This window comes from Lactuca sativa, chromosome 2, assembly GCF_002870075.4.
Source record: "Lactuca sativa cultivar Salinas chromosome 2, Lsat_Salinas_v11, whole genome shotgun sequence".
NCBI classification, from domain to species: domain Eukaryota; kingdom Viridiplantae; phylum Streptophyta; class Magnoliopsida; order Asterales; family Asteraceae; genus Lactuca; species Lactuca sativa.
This window is the reverse complement of record NC_056624.2, coordinates 156,290,910-156,314,645: the sequence shown is the minus strand read 5'-3', so window position 1 is coordinate 156,314,645 and position 23,736 is coordinate 156,290,910. Positions and strand designations below refer to the sequence as shown.

At 33.2% G+C, this 23,736-nt stretch overlaps 1 protein-coding gene and 1 long non-coding RNA gene across 7 annotated transcripts; one reads left to right on the top strand and one right to left on the bottom strand.

The window, feature by feature from the left end:
• Positions 1-1,123: 1,123 nt before the first annotated feature.
• On the bottom strand, positions 1,124-1,744 carry LOC111883362 (uncharacterized). Its single transcript, XM_023879685.1, has one exon. The coding sequence runs from the start codon at positions 1,742-1,744 to the stop codon at positions 1,124-1,126; it is 621 nt and encodes a 206-aa protein (XP_023735453.1).
• A 4,914-nt stretch (positions 1,745-6,658) lies between these two features.
• On the top strand, positions 6,659-20,576 carry LOC111883456 (uncharacterized). Of its 6 annotated transcripts, XR_008230289.1 has the most exons (5): positions 6,662-6,988; positions 13,067-13,416; positions 13,547-14,020; positions 14,141-14,818; positions 14,897-15,336. It is a non-coding gene; the product is annotated as an uncharacterized LOC111883456 (long non-coding RNA). The 6 variants fall into 6 exon arrangements; XR_006188216.2 differs by lacking the exon at positions 14,897-15,336 and having other exon boundaries at positions 6,660-6,988; positions 13,011-13,416; positions 14,141-14,438; XR_008230290.1 differs by lacking the exon at positions 14,897-15,336 and having other exon boundaries at positions 6,661-6,988; positions 13,551-14,020; positions 14,141-14,438.
• Positions 20,577-23,736: the final 3,160 nt, after the last annotated feature.

Below are 23,736 nucleotides of genomic sequence, written 5' to 3'. Positions count from 1 at the left end.
TAAAAGTTTTAATGTGTTTGACTCATACCCTACAATGTATACATAAACAACTACTTCACTCGGTATAATTTTATACCATATAGACCTGTCTTTCTTATTTTTGAAATTATAATACTCTGTTGTAGTGATATATTTGACACAATAACATAACATAATGAGCAAATTTTGGAGCATAGCAACATATTCTATCCTCACTACCAAATACTAATTTGGGCATGATATTTGATCTTTTACCCATAATAGCAATGCTCTTCAATTTCATTACTAAGAGAGAAGGGAGTCCTTTCCTCCCAACTCACTCAATCCATTGTCACATCAGCTTTTCTATTTTCTCTTTCTTCTATCTTTTCCAACCCACAACATATGAAAATCATCTTTCTCAACCTATTCAACCCACGTTCCATATCATTCTTTTTTATTTAATTAAATTAGAAAATATAAATTAAAATAAAAAAATATTTTTTTTCATTTTCTTTTTGCTAATGAAAAAAAAATTCTAAAATAACATTTAATATTCTGTTTTATTTAATTAAATTTGAAAATATAAATTAAAATAAAACATAACATTTTTTTTGCTAATTAAACAAAAAAAATTCTAAAATAATATTAAAAATAACATTTAATTAAAAAACCACACTACAAATAAAAAAAATACACGACAATTATAAAACATGATAATTAAAAAAATACACTTAAAAAAATACAACATAATTTAAATCCTAAAACAACAATTGAAATTAACTAGTTATTATCTAGAGTTGGAATGTAGATGTATTCATAGTGATCAGTAAGATCAGATCGAAGTTGGTGGTGGGTTTTAGCATTACACAATTCATGCATTATTTCTTGGTTATCAACTTCATCGGTGGGAGGGGGCATGAGATATCGCAACACACTCATCTTTCAATATCATATTGTGTAGTATAATACAAACGTACAATATATTTTTTGTTTTCTTCACCGCCATAGCTCGTGCAAGCATTTTTAATATGTCCCAACGTCCTTTAAGGACCCCAAAAGCATGTTCTACGTCTTTTCTTGCTGATTCTTGTGCCGCCTTGAACCGTATCTTTTTGTCGGTTACGGGATATGGATATGCCATCACAAATACAACCCATGATGGCTATATCCCATCCGCAAGATAGTAACCATGTTTGTAGTGTTCACCATTAAGATAAAATGAACAATCGGGTCTTGTTCCATGATATTTCTCATCAAACAATGGTGATTGGTAGAGGACGTTTAAATCAATGTTGGAACCAGCTACACCATAGAATGCATGCCAAAACCATAAATCTTGTGGTGTCACCGCTTCTAGTATCAGTGATGGATACTGATGGTCACCCCTCATGTATTGGTCTATCAATTCCGTTGGATAATTCCTCCAATTCCAGTGTGTGCAGTCAATGCTACCAAGCATTCCAGGGAATCCATGTTTAGCTTCATGTGCTTCATACAAAAGTTGAATGTCAGTGGATGTTGGACGACGTAAATATTCAACCTTGTACATTTGGATAACACCGTAGAAAAAGTTTTCAAGAGCTTCACGAGAAGTTCTTTTTGACATATTCAAATACTCATCTAACAAGTATGGGTTATAACACTTCGCTAATTGACGTATTGCTGATGTGCATTTTTGTAGCGTACTGAAACTTCTTTGATTTGTTGCATCCCATGTTGTTTGAAAATAAGGATAATTCGTCTCGAGGTCACCAACAAGTCGCGTAAACAAACCTTTGCCCATACGAAGCCTTCTTCGACAGTCGTTCAGCCTCTAAACAATCTCTGTAGATTGTGTTTCTCTATTGAATGTTGCTTGAACTGGCATTATTCGGAAGAATAAGTTGTACAATACGAGATAGTTTATGTAACAAATTATTGTTGATAAGTTCATCCTCAGATGATGAACTATCATCGTTAACATCTATTACTATTTTCCGAATGTTTGGATTCATTTTGACAAAAAAGAAAAGATAGAGAGAAAATGAAACAAACAAACAAACAAACAAACATACATACATACATACATACATACATACATACATACATATATATATATATATATATATATATATATATATATATATATATATAATGAAACAAGCATAACTATATATAGATAATGAAACAATGATACATATAGAGAATCTTAATAAAAAGAAAAATTAAAATAAAAAACATAATAATAAAGAGAAAGATTCTCCAGTCAAACGATGTCAACATTTTAAACTTCATGGGTTCTCCAACTCCCAACCATACTTAGTTGCAATTTGTCATTTCCTTTCAAGCACTGTGCGTAAAATACCTCTAGTCAAATGATCATGCAGCCGGAGAAAATACTTCATATCTTGGTTCTCTATCTCCTGATCCAACAGTTGAGCTTTTCGTTCTTCATTAGCTTCGAGAATGCGCAATTTTTGTTCCCGGTACCATTGTCTCTGTTCCTCCTCTGTTTCAGTTGCAATCTTGATGTCGTCATTTTGTTTGACGCGATCAAACATTTCATTTTTTGTTGATGATGTCGTTGCCGCTTTCTTTCCTTTTCTTTTTCTCTGGGGTGGTGAGTGTTCAACACTAAACGACTGTTGTTGTTGAGGGGAGAATCCAGGAGGATATTGTGGATTAGATGATGATGTGTAGGCGTTGGATGAAGATGTTTGGTTCGTTTTGAAGAAGGAGGCGGGGATTCTTCACCCGCTTTTGTAACAAATGCCCATTTTGCGTTGTCTTTCAACCACTCCTAAGCTTGTTGACAAGGAAAACCTTTCTGGTTAATAGTCCTTCGATGCTCGCTTAGTGAAGATTGTAAAACATCAGCCTCAGATCTCCCGCTAACCACACATCTCATCTTACGGTTATAGATGCCATTGAAAGCATTACATTTCTTTTGAAGGTCTTTCCATTTTGAGTTTACTTGGTGTCGTGACCTATCCAAACCTCCCATTTGAACACTAAAAATGCTCTACAACCCTCTCCCAAAATGCATCAAACCTTTGTTGATTTCCGTGTTGTTTATCTTTAGAAACATCGACATACGCCCTAGCCAAAGCCAACTCTTTGAGTTTCACCCAGTTCTTTCGCTTCTAGCAATGTGTATAGTTGCTTTTTTTTTTCTCAGCAACGGGTTGCAACTCCTCGCTGGTTTCTTCTTCGTTTCTTTTGGGAGCCGGGTCGCCACTACAACTGTCAAATTCTTCCTTCTAAGCATCACAAAACTGGAAATTCTCGGGTTGAGAAGATTAGAATTGAGTTTCTGAAACCCTTTGAGAAAACTGATTCCATGGATTATAACTCTGATTTTCTTCCAGAAGCCTAAATATGTTGTAAGATTGTTGCACTAGGAAATATTATTGTCGGTAGTTTTGGTTTTGTTGATAGTTTTGGTATTGTTGGTAGTTTAGATTCTGAAAATCTTGAAAAAAAATTGGAATATCTTGACTTGAAACTCCTTGTGTGGCTTTTTGTCTTTGGCTAGAACCGGTTTGTTTAACTTTGCCTCGAGAATCTATTGAACGTAAGCGAAGAAATTGAACCAGTTTGTATAAAATTTCCAAACAAAACACACTACAAATGAATGAATTGTGTTTTTATAATTTAATATTGTATGGAATGTTTTACATGAGGTAAACGGGTTGGTCAAAAGAGGCACAGTAATTTATGACAATTAAATGAGGACAATTAAATAAATCTTTATGAATATTAAATGAGAAATTTGACAATTCAATCAAAATATTAAAATAAACGATAAATTTATTCATTTATTTTAGAAAATATAAAATAAAATAAAACATAACCTTTTTCATTTAAAAATAAATGAATGAATTGTGTATTCGTCTTAATGTAATATGAAAAAACACTACAAAACCATAAATTAAATAAAGAGAAATTAAATTGCTTCATATTTTTTATGCCTACAAATGTTTCTATCCAATAAAATTATGACAAGTGTCATCATTCCATATTTTTTTAACTAACTCATTAAGACTATATTAGGAATATATCAAATAAAAATAAATTGAATGATGATTTGTCATAATTCTAATGAGTAGTAATAATTATAGGCATAAAAGATAGGAGATAATTTATTTTCTCTTAAATGAATTTATAAAACAAAAAAGAAAAAAAAAATGGTATTATTAATGTAGTCAAAGTCAAAGTCACATAAAATCATGCATTGTGTGCAGGGAATCTACTTTAAATGGCTAAGAAAGTACATACATACATAAAGCATAAAGCTCTTTAAGAAAAACAAAACAATTCTACCACATAGGTTCACTAACCTAATTAAAGACAATGAAACCGCAAACCCGCTGAACTCATGGCCGACGTTATTGTTTCCCGGCGGGACCCATGGTCCGCCCTTACCTTTTCTGACGACTCCGTCCAGCCTAATAATATCATCGTGCTTTTTTTTTTACCTATAATATCAATGCATATTGTACGTTATTGGTTACATAATGCTATTATTAGTAAACAAATGGAATTATGTCGCTCTTATTGATAAAGAATTATAAGTACATTCCTACTATATGCAAATAAATTGTAAATACGTTGTTATTATGAGTTATACATTGTTATTATCGATCAAAATATATAAACACATTGCCATTATAGGGTATAAATGTAAGTATATTGTTATTATGGGTAAAAAACAATGTACAATGCTTATATTGGTAAAAAAGAATAAAGTATGTTGCAATAATATGTAAAGAAAATGTAACTACGTTGTTATTATAAGTTACACATTCCTATTATTGGTCAAAATATGTAAACACATTGTTGTTATGGGGTATAAATATAAATATATTCCTATTATAGGTATTAGTAAAGTATATTGCTTATATATGTATGTTACTATTTATACAAAATTTTAGGGAAAAGCAAACAAATGTTCTAAGAAGGGAAAATGATGGTGCATTTTTGGATTGTAAAAAAGAGTAAAAATTTTATGTGTTTTTTCAATCATATATGAATGAAAAGGGATATGTTAAAAAAGTTAGAAACGAATTTATAAAAATAAAAATTGAAAAACAAAAAATCTTTAAAAACATGCATAAAAACGAATATATAGAAATTATTTAAAAAAAAATAACTTATAGAAAAAATAATTTTATAAAAAACAATTTCATAAAAACAGAGATGTAAAAAAGTTCTAAAAAATTATCTTTATAAGAAACTAAGTTTTAAAAACCTATAAAAGCAAAGCTGTAAAAATAGTTGAGCACAATTTGTAAAAACTAAAAATTTTAGACAAAATTCGATAAAAGACATTTGGACTAAATTTGTATCAAAATAACTATAACATAGACACATTGATATTTACATAAATAAACAAAATTTATTAAAAAAAATAATCGCGTCTAGTTCAAAGTTTTAGAGGAAAAAAACTGTAGGGATGAGCATGAGTCGGTTTGGGTCGGTTTTTGGCTAAAACCAAACCAAACCGTAGAAAGTCGGTTTTTCGGTTTTTAAAACCATATAGGTTCGGTTTTTGCATGGGTCGGTTTTTCGGTTTTCCGGGTTGGGTTTATGAGTTTTCGGTTTTAAACCGTGGGTTTATGAGCTCCTATTTTTTTCTAGTTTTTTGGTTCAAACCTAGTGAAAATACGTTGTGATAAATAGTATTGTATCTACTTTAAATATACTAAAATAAAGAGTACGAATTCTAGTATTATAAAAACATAAAAGTGTTCAAAAGATCAAAGTTTAACACCATTAACAGTTTGTTGAAAATAAACATAAAGTATTAAAGAGATAAAGTCTAAAGTCTAAAACTAAAAGCTTAAATCATAATATAAATAATGTATATGTGGGTCGGGTCGGTTTTTATGGGCGGTTTTATACGTCAAAACCGAACCAAACGGTTATTTTTCGGTTTTTATAAAATTCAAACCTAAACCGTCGGTTATTGCTTTGGTTTTGGTTTTTCGGTTTCGGTTATGTCGGTTTTTTTCAGTTTTTCGGTTTTCGGTTCGGTTTTTGCTCATCCTTAAAAAAAAAAGTAATATATAATATTTTAAATAGTGAAGGACCGAAGGGTATCTTCGAAATCCTCTAAAAAGTAAGGGAAAAAAAAACTCGCAAAAGATTAAAAATCCAACATATCTTCCTCATCTCAATGGGTTTAGGTCAATTCCAAATTACATTGCCTTTATACGGAATATCCATTCCAACCTGAGACACACTCTAGAAAACACAAAAACATTTAAGAATGTCCGGAAAGACTTTAAAGATTATGGAACATTTTATAATAACTTAGAAGACATACATCGTAACTAGATATACAACCTAATAAGTGACTATAGAATAGTTAGTTATATATCAAGTTTAAATGTCTTTTAAGTTATTATAAAAATCTCTAGTTGTACTATACATTTCTTCCTTCTTTGATATGAAGCACACAAAACACTAACGAGTACCAGAATATCATTAAGAGAGATACGTATCACACAATTCCGTTGAAAATGTGGCTAAAAATAATATAACTTTAAATTAAATTTTTATTTTTTTTAACGATAAAATAACATCGATATTGAATATTTACTCTTGAAAAAGTAGCTAAAAATAATATAAAGTTAAATTAAATTTGTACTTTTTTTTAACAATAAAATAACACCGATATTGAATAATAGTGTACAAATTCATTTTCAATTTTCAACATTGAAAACCTTCACCTTTTTCGTCGTTTACCTTTATATACTCCATATCCCAGTATCCCATCCAATTCCGTTTTCGTCGTTTACTTTTATCTGATTGTTTCTGCCACTACAACCCACCTAAATCCGGCTACGAGAAACATCAATTGCTCTGTGATCTTCGTTTCATGCGTTTCTTCTTATTTTCTTCCGGCCACTGAAATCTGGCGACCAGATCTCCAGAAGCACCATCATCTTTCTCCGGCCACTTAAATCCAGCTAGTAAAATCTTTCTCCATTTTCCATGCCGTTGGAGATGTTCTTATTCTTTCCAACAGATCTGTGTGTTCATGGTATGTGTCAATCTTTCTACTTGTTTATTATCTCACTCATTCTAGCTGTTTAGTGTTTTTCCATGCTTACATGATTATGTCTCTGTTTAGATCAATACTGCAAATTGGGTTAATTTTATAACTGTGTTTGTTTGTTTAGGGTTGATTTTATGTGTGTTTAAGTTTAACTTTACAAGCTTATAATTTTTCTGAGTTTAATTTTTTCATAGTTTTAGTTTAAGTTTAAAGTGAATCAAACAATAAAACACAAAACTGAAAGTGATCTGATTTGGATTGCTAAACAGTTGTTTTAGGATAACTCTACCTGTTAACCCGGGAAATTTGGATAACAAAGGTGGAGAGGATGCCGGGATGTTTAAAACTGAAGTTTATATTCATCCAACCTACTATTTTCATGCCACTAAAAAGTCAAATCTAAACGAAATTTTCTTTCTTGTTTTGGTCTAAGCTATATCATGTAACCCAAAACCCTAAACTTTATACCATACAAAATAACAACCATTACACTAAATAAACAAAATTATGGGTTTTGAGAAATCAATAAGAACAAAATTGCAAGAACAACCAAAATGCTTAGCTAACTGAACACAAATCGAACGGAACAACATATTAAACGCTTTTCGAGTAAATGAAATAAATGAATCAGTTGATTGGAGGTGGATGGAGATTGAAAACTATTTACAAAACTAACTCGGTTGCAAAAACTACTAGAAAAACAATGGTCTAATACGGTTGAATGTATACATATAATACAAATGATGAACCGTCTTCATAGAGCGGAGTATTAGATTAAACAACCTAAAAGAGTACGGTTATTTAACCGTACACTATACCCATTCCAGCCATAAATCAAAACTTTAAAACTTCAATCTAATACAGTCATAATATACATGCATGTAACCGTACTATATATGATTGAATCAAAACTACAATCTAATACAATCCTAAATCAATAAAGTATATACATATAACCATACTATATATGATTGATCGACAGCCAACCAAACATATTATATGATTCCATTCCCTCCCTACTAAATACGCTTTCATTCCAACCAGAAGAAAATTAAAGTGGTACAACAGTGATCTTGTTTTCATTTTCAGAAACAGGAAAAAAAAATTACAATGAACCACTTAGTTCATTAAACATAAAAACATTGATATTCTTTCAGACTTATCCACAGTCTATACAATCTAAAAGACTATCATTTGTATACCTAGTTCATTAAACATAAAAACATTCTTAAGTTTGTTAAATGTCACACCTTTAGCCTCTCTTTCCCTTTTGTGGCTGACTAATTGTATGCCTACAAAAACAAGAAATTAGGATTTATACTCTCAAAATCCCAAATAACTTTTAATGGGAACAATATAAAGAAAACTCAAATTATAGGACCTTCATGCCATTAACAACTTCATAAGAATAGAAAAGGTCTACTTGTGTGGGACATATAATATCTAAATTCCATGAATATGAACCAATTATAAGACAACTTAATAATAAGAATAGAGCTTAATTTGTACATAATGCTGTAAAATACAAGTACAACCCAATTTTACGACTGTAGATAAAAAAAGGGAGAAATTAGGTTAAAAGTGAATGATATCATGATTATAGGGACTATTTGTGGAATTTATTTATTAAATTACTAAAATACCCTTATTTAATTATTTAATTTTCATTGACCCATAATCATTTCTACATCTACATAATAATTAGTTGGAACACTTGAGCCTACATTTCTTTCTCTTTCTCTCTCTCTCTCTCTCTCTCTCTCTCTCTCTCTTATATATATATATATATATATATATATATATATATATATATATATATATATATATAGGGGACGGTTCACTTGAGAATAAAAAAAAGTAGAGATTTTGAGATTAAACCTCAGCCACATATTTCGCATTTGCCGCTCTAATGCTCCAGCGTACCAGCAGCAACGATGTATGCCTAATCATAAATGATTATATGGCAGAGAGGTATAATCATACATGATTATACATGTTTATACGTATATGCATAATCATAAATGATTATACATATATGTCTGTTCACAGATTGAGTAATCATAAATGATTATTACAGTTAGTCGCAGAAGAGGTGGTGATGATAGAGGTGGCGGTGGTATAAGTAATGGATGTGAAAATGGTAGGGTCGACTGGTGTCAGAGGTGGTGGCGGTGGCGGTTACGGTGGTGGGGATGGTGGCTTAGGAGAAAGGAACGGGTGGCACTGTGTAATCATTTATAATTACACCAGACCTGCCGCGCCGGTATGTCGAAGGGTTAGAGCGACAGATGTGAAATACGTGGCTGAGGTTGAATCTCGAGATCTCTATTTTATTTTTATTATCAACGGAACCTCTCTCTCTCTCTCTATATATATATATATATATATATATATATATATATTATTTAATAAGATTAATTACCTTGGGGATATTCCAAGTCATTAGACACAAACGTGATCTGTCGTTTTTGTTTTTTAAACCTTGTGACAACCCTAAAACAAAACTAAACAACAATGTTTTGTTAAAATTTAGAAAAAAGATATATCATCTGGAATACCAAAATAAAAAATCTCTTACTTATTCACATGTTCAATTATTGTATAGTCTTTCAATGTCTTTGTCATTCGGGCGGAATTCAAAATGTAGCTTTTATGTTGATAAGGACAAATCACTATCAATATCCAATGTTTCATAGTAAATATTAAACAAATTAAACACAAAAAACTTTTGATTAAAAATATCACATAACTGTAAAGATATAAGAATATCATACCTTTCCCAATATGCTACAAGAAAAAATTGGTTTTTCTGATGAAAATTCATCACATCAACAAGATCATTGATGACATGATTTATTTCACCCATATCATCGTATTCACATCTCTTAGACGAGATATCTTGTGGGTTTATAAAAGCACATTTATTATCTATTCTTGATATAAGTATCAATGAATGTAGCATTCTTAAAAAACACAATAGATATTATAATGGTAAAAAATAATATGAAACATTAATACTGTAAATCTTAAAGTAGTTACATTTGATACCATAGAATACAATTAATATCAAGTTGGTTGTTGGTCAACATCTCCATAATGGCTATTGGGCTAATCACGGTTTCAACACTTGTAACTTTGAAGATCCTGGGTTCAGACACAATAATAAATGACTCCGGAATGTTGTGGCTCTTAAACCATCCATGCAATGGTTAGATCATCGATCTACCCTCGGGTTTCTTTGGCATCATGGTTTTCTGCACCGTTTGGTGTAACTTTTTGTTTTGTACCTACATTAAGAAACAAAATTATTATCATGAAAACTATATTGCTATGTGTTCCATTAATTATAAAAATAATAACAATAAAAACGACTTAGATAGAGAGAGTGAGGTTTGTGTCATATACCCTATTTTATGGTTCATCCCCTATCATCTCTTTAGATCCTTCAAGATTCCTTCTCTTCTTTCTAGGAATATTTTTCTACCACTAAAAAATAGTAAAAAATGCAGTATATTTTGAGGGCTAAATGCTAAAAATAGCAACATACTTTAATTTATTTATTGTAGCATCCAACTTTCATATATTTTCATTGTAACATTGTACATTTAACTTTTTATCTTGTTAAGGCATGTTAATATATAATATCTTTCAAATATCCTTCATTTTTTTGGACGGCTTTTGTATAATTAGTAGATTTTTAAAGTATATGCTACAATAAGAACAAACAAAAGTAAGATGCTATTAGAAAAACAAAATATGAAAGTACATTGCTATTTCATGTTTTCTTTCTTATTAAAGAGAACTAAAGAAGAAAACTATGCACCTCATACACTTGATTTTTCTTTGCTTTCTTCTTACGCTCTTTAGATTATTCAACATTCACATTTTCTTTCCCTTTTTCCTAAACTCCAAATTAAAAGATTATATTTTAATATATGCAGATTTTTTATGGGAAGTTAAATATAATTGAAAATAATACATTTCCAGAATTCTAAGTTTGAGTAACTACCTGGTCATGAAGAATAGGAGCAGCTTGGGTCGACATTGGTAGCGGTTCAATGAGAGGTCTTTTATCTTTCCAGATAATTAGAATCGAGTTTAGTAAATAGTCATAGATGGATGTGATTAGATATTAATGTACCTTAATAAGACTAATTGAATCTCAGGGCCATTGAATAAAACTATGAAGTGTCTTCCCCAGATTATATACACCTTCAGTTGGGGAGACTGGAAGAAGGAAAGATTGATGATCTCTATAGATAATATCCTTCGATACCATCAGGTGACCTCCGACTTCTAGAGGAATCAAATGAATTACCCTATCTCCGGAATGGAAGCTAGTTCCTTTGGCTGATGATGGGCGTACTGTGCCATATGGTAGCTTCAACTCGCAGTCGGTGGCTTCCTAGAAACAAATATACATTTTATTTAATGTAGAGTTATTTTATCAAACATGCAAATAAATATATATTTTAGAAAAAATACATATAGGTATCTTATGTAACTTATCCAACACTGGTTGTCTTCAACCCAGAAAAATTTGTGTCTTCTGCCATATTAGTTATCTTATGTTGCTTTAACACATCAACCACCATGGACACAAATTGTCTCGCCATAACAGTCATCAACTTATCTTTGATCTTGTCATAAAAGTTGTTATTTAACATCCCTGCCTCTAGCTTCTCTTGTAAGCTCTAAAACTCCTTGAGATAACTGAATATCTTTTTGGATTTTTAAATGCAAAGAATAAAAGTGTAAGAGCAGTTTATTTAATAAAGAACTTTCAAAGGGACATGATAACAACATTAAAATGAAAGATCACTATCTTACAGTCTCATCTGCTTAAGGCTCGATCTCTGCGTTATTACCAATTGCCCCGATGAATTACGTTTTCTCCTGGCATAAATAAAATTTCTTACCCGCTTGTTTGATACATTGTGGCCTTATTGTTACACCAGACGCAACCTCTTCATCCCATTTGTTTTCGTTATCACGATACCCGCTTGGGTTGATGGTTCTTGTTTTGATTTGCGGTCTCCCTCCCTTTACTTCTTAATTCCTTTACAAATGAATTATTCAATTAAAAATAGTAAAACTTAATAATATCATCAATAGGAATAAACTCAAACAAACCTCAAATTCTTCTGTGGATTTTAGAACAAGGAAAATTTTCCACATTGCTTTGTCAAGGTATGAGTATTTTTTACTGGATTGATACCTTTGACCTGGCGGCTGGCTGCATGCAAAACCCTAATTTCTAAGGTTAGTGCCTCTATTTAAGGGATGCGATGGCTAGGGTTTCCACACCCTCAGCCTCCATCACCTCCTTTTCATCCCGAGCAAACCTTAGCCTCCATTTTTGTGTTCTTAAAGTTAAGTGATGATTTTTAGAAGGTGTTCCCTGTGTATAGATCCAGCAAACAAGCTACCTCACCACCTCTTTGCTCATATTCTAGACCATTGTAAGTCCTTAAGTTCCAATATTTATGTTTTATTCTTCTATATCTAGGGTTCTATACTTTTTCTCCTAGTTTGACAAAGCAATGTGGAAAAATTTTCTTGTTTTAAAATCCACGGAAGAATTTGAGATATGTTCGAGTTTATTCCTATTTATGATATTATTATGTTTTACTATTTCTAATTGGATAATTCATTTATAAATGAATTAAGAAGGAAAGGGAGGGAGACCGCAAATCAAAACAAGAACCATCCCTGGTTAGGTCCAAGAGGGTATCGTGATAACAAAAGCAAATGGGATGAATAGCTTGTGTCTGGTGTAACAATAAAAGGCCATAATATCTCAAGCAAACGGGCAAGAAATTTTATCTATTTCAGGAGAAAAAATAATTCATCGGGGTAGTTATAACGCCAAAGATCAAGCCTCTAGTATATGAGATTGGAAGATAGTGATCTTTCATTTTAATGTTGTTATCATGTCCTTTTAAAAGTTCTTTATTATTAAAACTTCTCTTACAATTGTATTGTTTGCATTTATTGATCCAAAAAGATATTCAGTTATCTCAAGGAGTTTTGGAGCTTGACCTCGATCTGATCTATTGACAGAGGTACTAGGACGAGAACATCTCGATCGCATGAGGGCGGTTGGTCACGTTATCGGCCTAAAACAATCAATGATTATAAGACAAAAAAGAAAGCTCGTGAGTTACCCAATTTTGAACAGATGCAAGAGAAGCTAGAGACAAGACGAGGATGTCTAATAACAACTTTGATGACAAGATCAAAGATAAGTTGAATATTCATATGGCAGAACAATTAGTGCCCATGGTGATTGTTGTGTTGAAGCAACATAAGATAACTGATATAGTGGAAGACACAAATTTTTCTGGGGGAAGACAACCGGTGTTGGATCGAAGACATCCATGACATTGTTGGATGAGTTTCATAAGATAATTGTATGTATTTTTTAATATATATATATATATATATATATATATATATATATATATATATATATATATATATATTTGTTTTCATGTTTGATAATATAACTCTACATTAAATAAAATGTATATTTGTTTGTAGGAAGTCTTCGGCTATGATTTGATGCTACCATATAGCATAGTACACCCATCATTACCAAAGAAACCGTATTCTCTTTTTGAGATGGGGTAATTCATACGCTTCCTCTAAAATCAGTTCACGTGAGGGTATCGGTCGATATTATCTATGGAGATCATCATTTTATCCTTCTTCCAGTCTCCCCAATTAAAGGGTATATAATTTGGAGCAGGCACTTCATAGTTTTATTAAGTGGCCTCGAGATTCTATTATTCTCATTAATATACATTAATATCTAATCACATGCATTTATGACTATTTAATAAACTCGATTCTAGTTATGCAGGAAAAAAAAAACCTCTCATTGAACCACTACCAATGTCGACCTAAGCTAATCCTATTCTTTATGACCAAGTAGTCACTCAAACTTATAATTGTGGAAAGGTATTATTTTCATTTACATTTAAAGAGATGATAGGGGATGAAGCGAAAAATAAGGTATATGACAAACCTTTCTCTCTCTCTCTCTCTCTTTCTCTCTTATTGGTATTATATTCATTATTAATGGAACACATATCAATATAGTTTTCATGATAATCATTTGGTTTCTTAATGTAGATACAAAAAAAGTTATACCAAACGGTGTAGAAAACTATGTTGCCAAAGAAACCTGAGGGTAGATCGATGATGCATGGATGGTTTAAGAGCCACAACATTCCGGAGTTGTTTACCATTGTGTCTGAATCCGGGATCTTCAACATTGCGAGTGTTGAAACCGTGAGTAACTCAGATGTTGAATGTTGAATAACTTGATATTAGTTGTATTCTATGGTATCAAATGTAAGTACCTTAAGATTTACAGTATTCATGTTTCATATTATTTTACCATTATAATATATATTGTGTTTTTTCGGAATGCTACATTCTATGGTACCAAGAATGGATAATAAATGTGCTTTTATAAACCCACAACATATCACGTTCAAGAGATGTGAATACGATAATAGTGGTGAAACAAATAATATCGTCAGTGATCTTGTTGATGTGATGAATTTCCATCGGGAAAAACATTTTTTTTTTCTTGCACCATATTGGGAAAGGTATGATATTCTAATATCTTTATTGTTATATAATATTTTTAATCAAAAGTTGTTTATATTTAATTTGTTGAATCTTTATTAAAAAACATTGGATGTTGATAGTGATTTGTGCTCATCAATATAAAAGCTACATTTTGGATTCCGCCCGAGGGACAAAGACATTGAAAGACTACACAATAGTTGAATATGTGAATAAGTAAGAGATTTCTTATTTATGTATTCCAAATGATATATATTTTTATAAATTTTAACGAGACATAGTTTATTTTTTTAGGGTTGTTACATGGTTTAAAAAAACAAAAACCGACAGATCACGTTTGTGTCCAAAAATCTCCTCAAGGTAATTTAGATATTGTATGTCCCACACAAGTAGACCCTTTATATACTTATGCAGTTGTTAATGGCTGGAATATCTTATAATTTGAGTTTTCTTTATATTGTTCCTATTAAAAATTATTTGGGATTTTAAGAGTATGAATCCTAAGTTTTCTTATTTTTGTATGCATACAATGGATAAGCCACAAAAGGGAAATAGAGATCATAGGTGTGACATTCAACAAATTTAAGAATGCTTTAATGTTTAATGAACTAGGTATGCAAATGATAGCCTTTTAGATTGTATAGACTATGGATAAGTCTGAAAGAATATTAATGTTTTTATGTTTAATGAACTAAGTGGTTCATTTTAACTGTTTTTTCTATGTCTGGAAATGAAAATAGGATCAATGATCTGCCACTTTAATTTTCTTCTGGTTGGAATGGAACCGTATTTATTAGGGAGGGAATAGAATCATATAGTAGGTTTGGTTGGCTGCTGATCAATCATATATAGTATGGTTATATGCATGTACTGTATTGATTTAGGATTGTATTATATTGCAGTTTTGATTCAAATATATAAGACAGTTATATGCATGTATTGTATTGATTTATGACTGTATTATATTGTAGTTTTGAAGTTTTTATTTACGGCTGGAATGGGATATACAGTACGGTTAAATAACTGTACTCTATTAGGTTGTTTAATCTAATACTCCCCTCTTCTTGTTATATGTATCATTCAACCGTATTAGATCATTGTTTTTCTAGTATTGATGTTATGTAAGTTGAATTCATATGCTAATTTCTAGGAATACATCACAACTATTTTCATGCAATTTTTCTTTCATTTTCTTATTTACTGCCTTTATTTTCTTATTTTGCAAAAAATGAATTATGTTCAATAAACATATCAAAGTCAAAGAGAATCACATATAAAAATTATGCATCATGGTTTGAAATTGCCGTTCAACCATTGCCATAAAGCATTTAAAGGTGGCATAGACATCATATTTCTATTTTAGAGGAAAAATCCACATAAAGTGAGAGTAGTGGTCAACACACAACATAAAATAGTTTTGACCATCAAAAGAAGGAATCGGTGCACGACCCCATACATAAAAAAACTAAATTTGAAATATGCAAACTTTTGTAAATAGATGGCAATAAGTGCAGTTTAGATGATTTTTTAATAAAAGTTGAATCATAAAAGGTGCGAAAACATTTAATTTGCAAAGGTAAATTATATTTAGATAACATAGACTTCAAAATTCGTGGATGTGGATGTCCAAGTCTTTGATGCCATGTGATGGAGGATGCACGGCCAGTTGAAAAGATGACTTTAGAGGGAATCAGATGAGTCTGAAAAACACGAAAGGAGTAGAGACCGCCATTACTTGGACCCATGAGGAGGATAATGTGTAGACTTGTCCTTCACAACACAACAATTGGAGTGAAATTCAAAATAAACATGATTATCAAGACAAATTTTTTGGACAAATAGTAGGTTTTGTTTGATTTCAGGAATATGGAGTATGTCATTAAGTGAAAAGGTTTTTGTTGATGAAAAAAAAAACGTGAGGAACCAACATGCAAAATGGGTAAACCCTTACCATTTCCATCGCGAAGTTTGTCCTCACCATAGTAAGCCTCAAAGTTATCAATGCTAGAGAGGTCCGGTGCAACATGGTGACCAGAGCAAGTATCCGGAAGCCAAGAACTGGACGCATGTGAGCGATAAGTTGTGAAGTTGGCTAACGGTGTCTGTCTTGGTCTTATAGTATGGTATCACGGTTAGGGCACTGAGACATGATATGACCACTCCCACACCTGTTGCAAGTACAAAAAACAATGGTTTGAGTTGAAGCCCAACTAAATTGATTTCGGTTACCTCTTTGTTTTATGTTGGTGTAGTTTTCGTGACCACGGTGACGCCCACGACCAAGATTATTCCCAGATCTATTGGTGTAAAAGGCTTGCGCAATTTGTTAGGTAGCGGGCTAGACTTGAAGGCCAAGTGGAGACAAAAGTTGTTGGACAGTCTGAAGTGGATCCGGTTGAGGTGTTGACAAGGTGGTGCTAGAGACTGTGGAGTTACAGTTGTTTGCAGTAGCCATGAATGCTTGAGCCATTGGGAGGTCAGTAGCAAGTTTCTTGATCATGTAATCATGGTATGATAACAGGCCATGGAGTTCAGCAATGGCAGTGGGAAATTGGCTGCCTAGGAGGGTAGATTTGAGGCTATTATACTCTTCACGAAGAACAAATATGTCACACCCCTGACCGAGGCAGCAAAACATGTCGGGTTATACGACTAAGTTCATGGATCACAAGTAAACTGGATATATAGCACAATTACAACAATAAACAAATAAACATCTATGTTCCATCTTGATATTTGATATTTGAATACAAGGTTTTTATAGATAATAATAGTACATGAATTGCCTTAACAAATTGGCATATAGTACCACAACAAGTAAACTAGCCACCTGTAATCCGATCTGTCTTGAATGTTTGTTTAGTGATTTCCTGAGAATACATGTAGTTTTAAGGGTTAACACAAGGTTGGTGAGTGTTACAGATTTTCTGCCAACAACAGTAATACTTTTAAAAGTCTAAAAAGTATTTTCATTGTATGTATAACAATAGTTAAACAATGTTTGAAATGAGCCTTAAAAAGCCAAAATGTATTTTAGTATAAGTAAACCCATACTTAAAAATATGTTTGTAAAGAATCTTTGAAAGCCAAAATGTATCTTTTGTATAAAAAATACATACTTAAAACTATGTTTGTAATGAATCTTTGAATGTCCTTGAAAACCAAACTATACTGTTACATAAGTAATTACATAGTTGAAATAGTTTTGAAAGCAACCAAGCCCATGGTTTGTAGTGTGAGAGAGAGAGAGAGAGTGAGAGAGAGAGAGAGAGATAGATTCCAGTTAATGTTTATAGTGAGTTCTATAACCGAGCTATGTAACTGAATGTACCCCCTACAACGCTTCATTGGACGTTGTAGTAACAGACACTTATCACCCGCTTCGATTGATTGGTCGAGGTTGTAGCTAGCAACCACAGGTGGGGATGTCAACCCCGTATAGATCTATACATATGTATCTCGCTCCGAAGATTAACAGTTATAGTAGTGTGGGTAATGCTAAGTGTTTAGACTCAGCTAATGAATATAGTCTCACTAAAAAGTCCTTAACCAAAGTATGTGAATAACTCTCAGCCCTAACTTAATTGTGATTAAGTCACTAGGCATAATGAATTTCATTGTATAGAGTTTATAAAAACCGAGTATGCAGGGTATGTATATAAAAATGTAATGTACTCGTTTTTATAAAGATGTTTGTTTCAAAGTAATGAACATATATAGATGTATAAACTTTATGTATTTAAACATATATATTAATATACATGAATAATAATAGCTTGAATCCTTGAAATACTACAAAGTTTTCTAACATGCTAGTTATAATATACAATGTCACACAATAAACATATATTTTGTATCACATAGCATTTGTTGTGTAGACTAGTTATTTCACGATAAAATAATCATAATACATATACGAAACGTTTATACTACTATGTTTGTAACGACATATTACATTGTTAAATCACATTTATTATAAACCAGGATTATTGTATTTTAACATAAAAATATAATTTGTTTGTATAAACGAAGTATATAGGCACATGTATTCAATGGCGAATCTAGAATAGAATATCATGTGGTTCATAATTAAGTGAAAACGGGAACACCATAGAGTCAACGCTATATGTGACAGATCGGGTCGGGTCGATCCAATAAAAAAGCGACCGGTTTGTAAAAACTCAAATTCAACCGGACCGATATAACAACTAAAAACTAGTAAAATCGGTCTACTTAACCCTAAAACCCGATTTTTGCATAAAAAACAACTATTTTGCACGACCGATTCTCTTTTCTTTTTAAAGAGTTCAATTGCAACAACCATTTTGTACAACCAACAATATGAGAGGAGTTGTATTCTTTTTTAAATTTTCTAATAATCATTCATAATTTATTTTTATAACATCAACAATCTTCAACTCTCTCTTTATTTCCGATAGGGTTTTGAAAGCATTAACAATTTGCTTTGAAATTAAAATATAAGTTCTTTTTATTTATTTTTTTTATTTTGTCAAATAGTAATAGGTAGGTCCTAATTTTTTTGCCAAAGTAGTTCCTAATTTGTTTCTATACAAATATTATATAAAATTAAAAAATTAGGTGGGTCCTAGGACCCACCTTGATTGTAAGCGAGTGAAATGGTATAAATTGAATTAATGTTTGAGAAAATGGACTGATACTGTTAAGAAATCTCCGTGAGAGGGGCTGTTTTGTTTAAAATACACCAAAGTTTTGGGGAAATGGGTCATTTTGAATAAAGGGTTCAGCAGAGGGGTCTAACGTGTTCATTTTATAAAGTCAAGATGATTTAGGGCTTTTTGTAAAAAGAAATCTCATGGAGGGACCGTTTTTGTTTAATGGCCCAAACTTAAAAGAAATCAGGGCTTTTTGTGCCCCATTCGTCATTTGTCTGATTGATCGGGCAAAGAAGGAACGAACGAAACAGATGGACGAAGACGTGAGAAGGAAAGCACGAAGCGGCGGCGCTGCATCCGGGCTTTGCTTGTCGCAGGTGACGAAAAAGACCGAGGGAAGCAGAAGCTTGCTGGCGGCGATCACCGAGGAACCCTTCCCGGTTCGCGCATCTTGTAGCTGACCGAAGACAAGCAAGGAGGGAGCACCTTCGGTGCTTGGTTGGACCGAAGAAGTTTTAAGAACTGAGCAGCGATTCTGTTCGTCTCCTGCTCCAATCGTGAGGTGCGAGGGGAGGAGGTCCGAAGGGGAGTCCGGTCGGTCAGCAACACGTCGCAGGTGGTGTGTTGGGCAGCGGAACTCGACGGGAAGAAGAAGTGAAGGTTGCGATGGGTGTTGCTCCGATCGGTAACAGGTGAGTGCCTTGTCGTTTCTTGTTCTCTCTCTCTCTCTCTCTCTCTTTTTCTTTTTTCTTTCTTTCTTTCTTTTTTTCTTTCTTTTTTTTTTTTTTTTAACAAAAACCAATGAAGGAGAATGAAAACAGGTAGAAAAACGATCCAATGAGGTGTTTGGCTTTGATTTTTTTTTTTTGACAGGAAAAGGAGAACAAAATGGGAGTGGTTGTTGCTTTTGTGTTTGCACTAGACACGAAAACACCCACTTCAGTGGTGTGTTCTTGGCTGGAAATGAAGAAGATGAAAGAAAATGAAGAAGAAGAAAGAAGACGGGATGTTGTTTTTATGGTGTGTCTGTCATTGACAGCTTTATCTGAGGAAGGAATTACGTTTCCTTTGTGTGTAGTATTGTCTAAAATGAATATTTACTCTGTGTGCAACCTTAGGGGCAAGTTAAAAGGTGGGGGTAACATTTTCATTTGGCTGTCAGTTTATTAAGGAGAAAATTACGCGAATGGTCCCTGTGGTTTGGGGTAATCTGCGCGCTTGGTCCCTAATTCTTTTTCTTAACTCGGACGGTCCCTAAAATGTAATTTTGTTGCGCGTTTGGTCCCTGGCAGACTTCAAAAGACTATTTTGCCCTTAATGATATATTTTTATTTTGTTAATTCTTTTTTATTACTTCACCTAATATTAAATAAATAAATTATTAATAATTGTTTGAATGGATCCACCCAACTTAATCTTCTTTCCTCCCCCCCCCCCCCCCCCCCCCCCCCCCCCCCCAATGAAGGAAGATTATCCTGTTTCCCGACACCGGCTCCGGTCACTATCTCCGACCACATATCAGGTATCAAAGAAATCACCATAAGATCAACACAAATTACCTAATACTCAACCATAAATATGAAATACATCTGAAATCAAAGCAACAACTCAAATTCCAAACAAAAATCCAATATACAACTCACATCCAAAACTAAAATCCCCAGGAAAAACTCGCTGATACAATCTAGATGAAACCCACAAATTGAGTTTTTCCATATGAACCCAGAAATCAAAATCGAAATTAAAATCAAAAGCCCACAATGACCACATAAATCAAAATGTTTGAAATCTAATCCATGATGAATCCAAGAAATCAACCCTGTTCTTGAAGACAAAGATCGATGTTTGTGAAGATGAAGAGCATCGGTGATGGGTGTACATTCTAATACCTAAAATTTGAGTTTTCAAGTTGAATAACCAACCTGATGAAAAAAGGAATCACAAATCATTAACCAAATGCTTCATATCCTAATATACCCAAATAACCAAGAGAGTTAGGAGACATATATGTAATCCTGTGATTTTAGGGCTCCGTTTGTCCATAGGTCGACGGTGGTCTAAGCAGCACTAGTAGGTCGCTGGCACAGCCTCCGATGTAGGGATTGAGCAGTAGTGTGGAGTAAGCTTCGTCATCACCCCTTCTTCTCGATCGAGGGTGAAGAAAGTGATGGTGTTGATGGAGGAGAGGTTGTTAGGTTGAAATTGATGTCCGACGTGAAATGGTAAGAAGGTGACTGAGAGCTTTCCGACAAAGGTAAAGGAAGATGGGAGCTTTCCATGCTAGAACAATAATTGGGAGCCGCTGAAGATGGAGGATAGTGAAGAGGACGGAGGAGTGGAGGAGCAGTCGACCATACTAGAACAATAATTGGGTCGGTGGGACCCACATGGGCTTTTTGTAAAATGTTTTTCTAATTAACAAAATCTGAAAATAAAATTGATAAGGGTAAAACTGTCTTTTTATGTTTAGTGAGGACCAAATACGCAACAAAATAAAGTTTAAGGGACTAAGCGGGTAATAAATTTAAATCTCGGGGATGGTCCGAGTTAAAAAATCTTTTTAGGGACCAAACATGCAAGTTACCCCTAACCACAGGGACCATCCATGTAATTTACTCTTTATTAAGAAGTGTATTTGTTGTTAAATTGGCAAGCATGTATTGATTTATTGGTTTAATTATTTATGTATTTTATTTGGATTTTGAAACAATGTATGTAACGCCCGTAGATCAGGGCTAGTCAATTTAGAGACGATAGGCGTCAAAAATGAATTTTTGATGAAGGATTATTTAGAATGAATAATCTTAACTAAGTTATAGTATATGTTACAAGGTTTCCGTACATATAAAGAACGCCGAAATCCGAGTTATAACGAAGAAGTTATGACCTGTCGAAGTTTCGCGACAGAACCGGCACGACACAGCGCGACGTAAAAAGTGAATTTACGTTAGAGCAATATTTAGCCTTAGCAATCTAAATGAAAGTCGTAGAATACGTTAAACCATGAGCGTGCATAAAAAGAACGCCCAAATCTGACTTCGTATGAGGAAGTTATGATTTTTCGAAGTTTAGACTTAGCAGTATGCAGCCCGAATGCTCGATTTGAGACCGAGCGGTTTCTAGCCGAAACAATCTAAATGAGAATTGAAGATCTCATTAATTTTAGTAAAACGATAAAAAGATAGGCGAAAACGGACGTCGGATGAAGAAGTTATGATTTTATAACGGAGTTTTCCTGTCCCGGCCTACTAAAAATAAATAATTAAAATAAATCAAAATTAGCCGACGGAGTCTAAATGAAAGTTGTAGATCGTAGTCTCACCTACGCGTGGATATAAAGAACGTCGAAAACGGAGTTCGTATGAGGAAGATATGAATTTTTGAAGTTTATTTAATAAATTCGATATTTAATTTAAATAAAAATTGGCTGATATTATCCATGGGGGGAGTCAGCGACCTTATCGTCGTTACGCCCTGCGTAACCTGAGAGTACGCCCCGCGTAAATCGGCCTTCCAGACCCTATAAAAGGGAGTCGAGTGCAGCCGATTCATTTGCTAATTTCTTCCATTTTTCTTGTGTTTTTGCATCGATTTGCGTGCCAGAAATACCCCGAAGCCCCGGTATCATACTCGAGCCCCGAGGCGAGTCCCGAGATCCCGAAGATCCCGAGAAGTGCGGTTCCCGAGCCGAAGCTCTGCCCGCGAGAAGTTCGATTTTTGTAAAGATCTTCCAGATCTACCGGAGAATACTACTTCTGCGAGTCGTAGTGCTGTCTGATCATCTTCTAATCAAGTGAGTGTGTGGTTACTTTCTTCTAACGCATAATTATGAAGTATTTTATACGAAATACGTGTTATGTGTATAGTTTTGTTGTTATGTGTGTGAATGTATATTCACTTTCTTCTATCTCATAGATCTGATTTATTCTCCATGAAATACGTGTTATGTGGGTGTGCCTCATCTGTTATGTGGAATAGGTATTGAATGAGAATGTTATACAGGTTTCAAACTATGGATAAAAATATATATTTTTATCTACTAATATGTTGGGTAGAACATGGGGAGACAGTTGATGTGTGATAAACAGATGAGAGGCCCCGATGTTGTTGTTGTTGATCTAGTTATTCAGCGAGTATGGATTAGATCAAGAGGTTAGTTTAGATCCGTGAGTAGGGATCAAATCAAGAGGTCAGTTTAGATCCGTGAGTAGGGATCAGATTTAGAGGTTAGTTTTAGATCCGTGAGTATGGATCAGGTAAAGAGATAAACTTGCTATTAGTCCGGGAGTATGGATTAAGACTAAGTTAATTGTCCCTAGTCCGGGAGTATGGATTGGGCACAGTTATAGATCCGGGAGTATGGATCAGATATGGATTAAGATTAAGATAATTGTCCCTAGTCCGGGAGTATGGATTGGGCACAGTTATAGATCTGGGAGTATGGATCAGATCAGGATTAAGGTATAGTTAATTGTCCCTATTCCGGGAGTATGGATTGGG

What these genes read in the sequence shown, in the direction of transcription:
- LOC111883362 (XM_023879685.1), bottom strand. Translation starts at nt 1,744, where the DNA reads ATGGGCAAAGGTTTGTTTACGCGACTTGTTGGTGACCTCGAGACGAAT.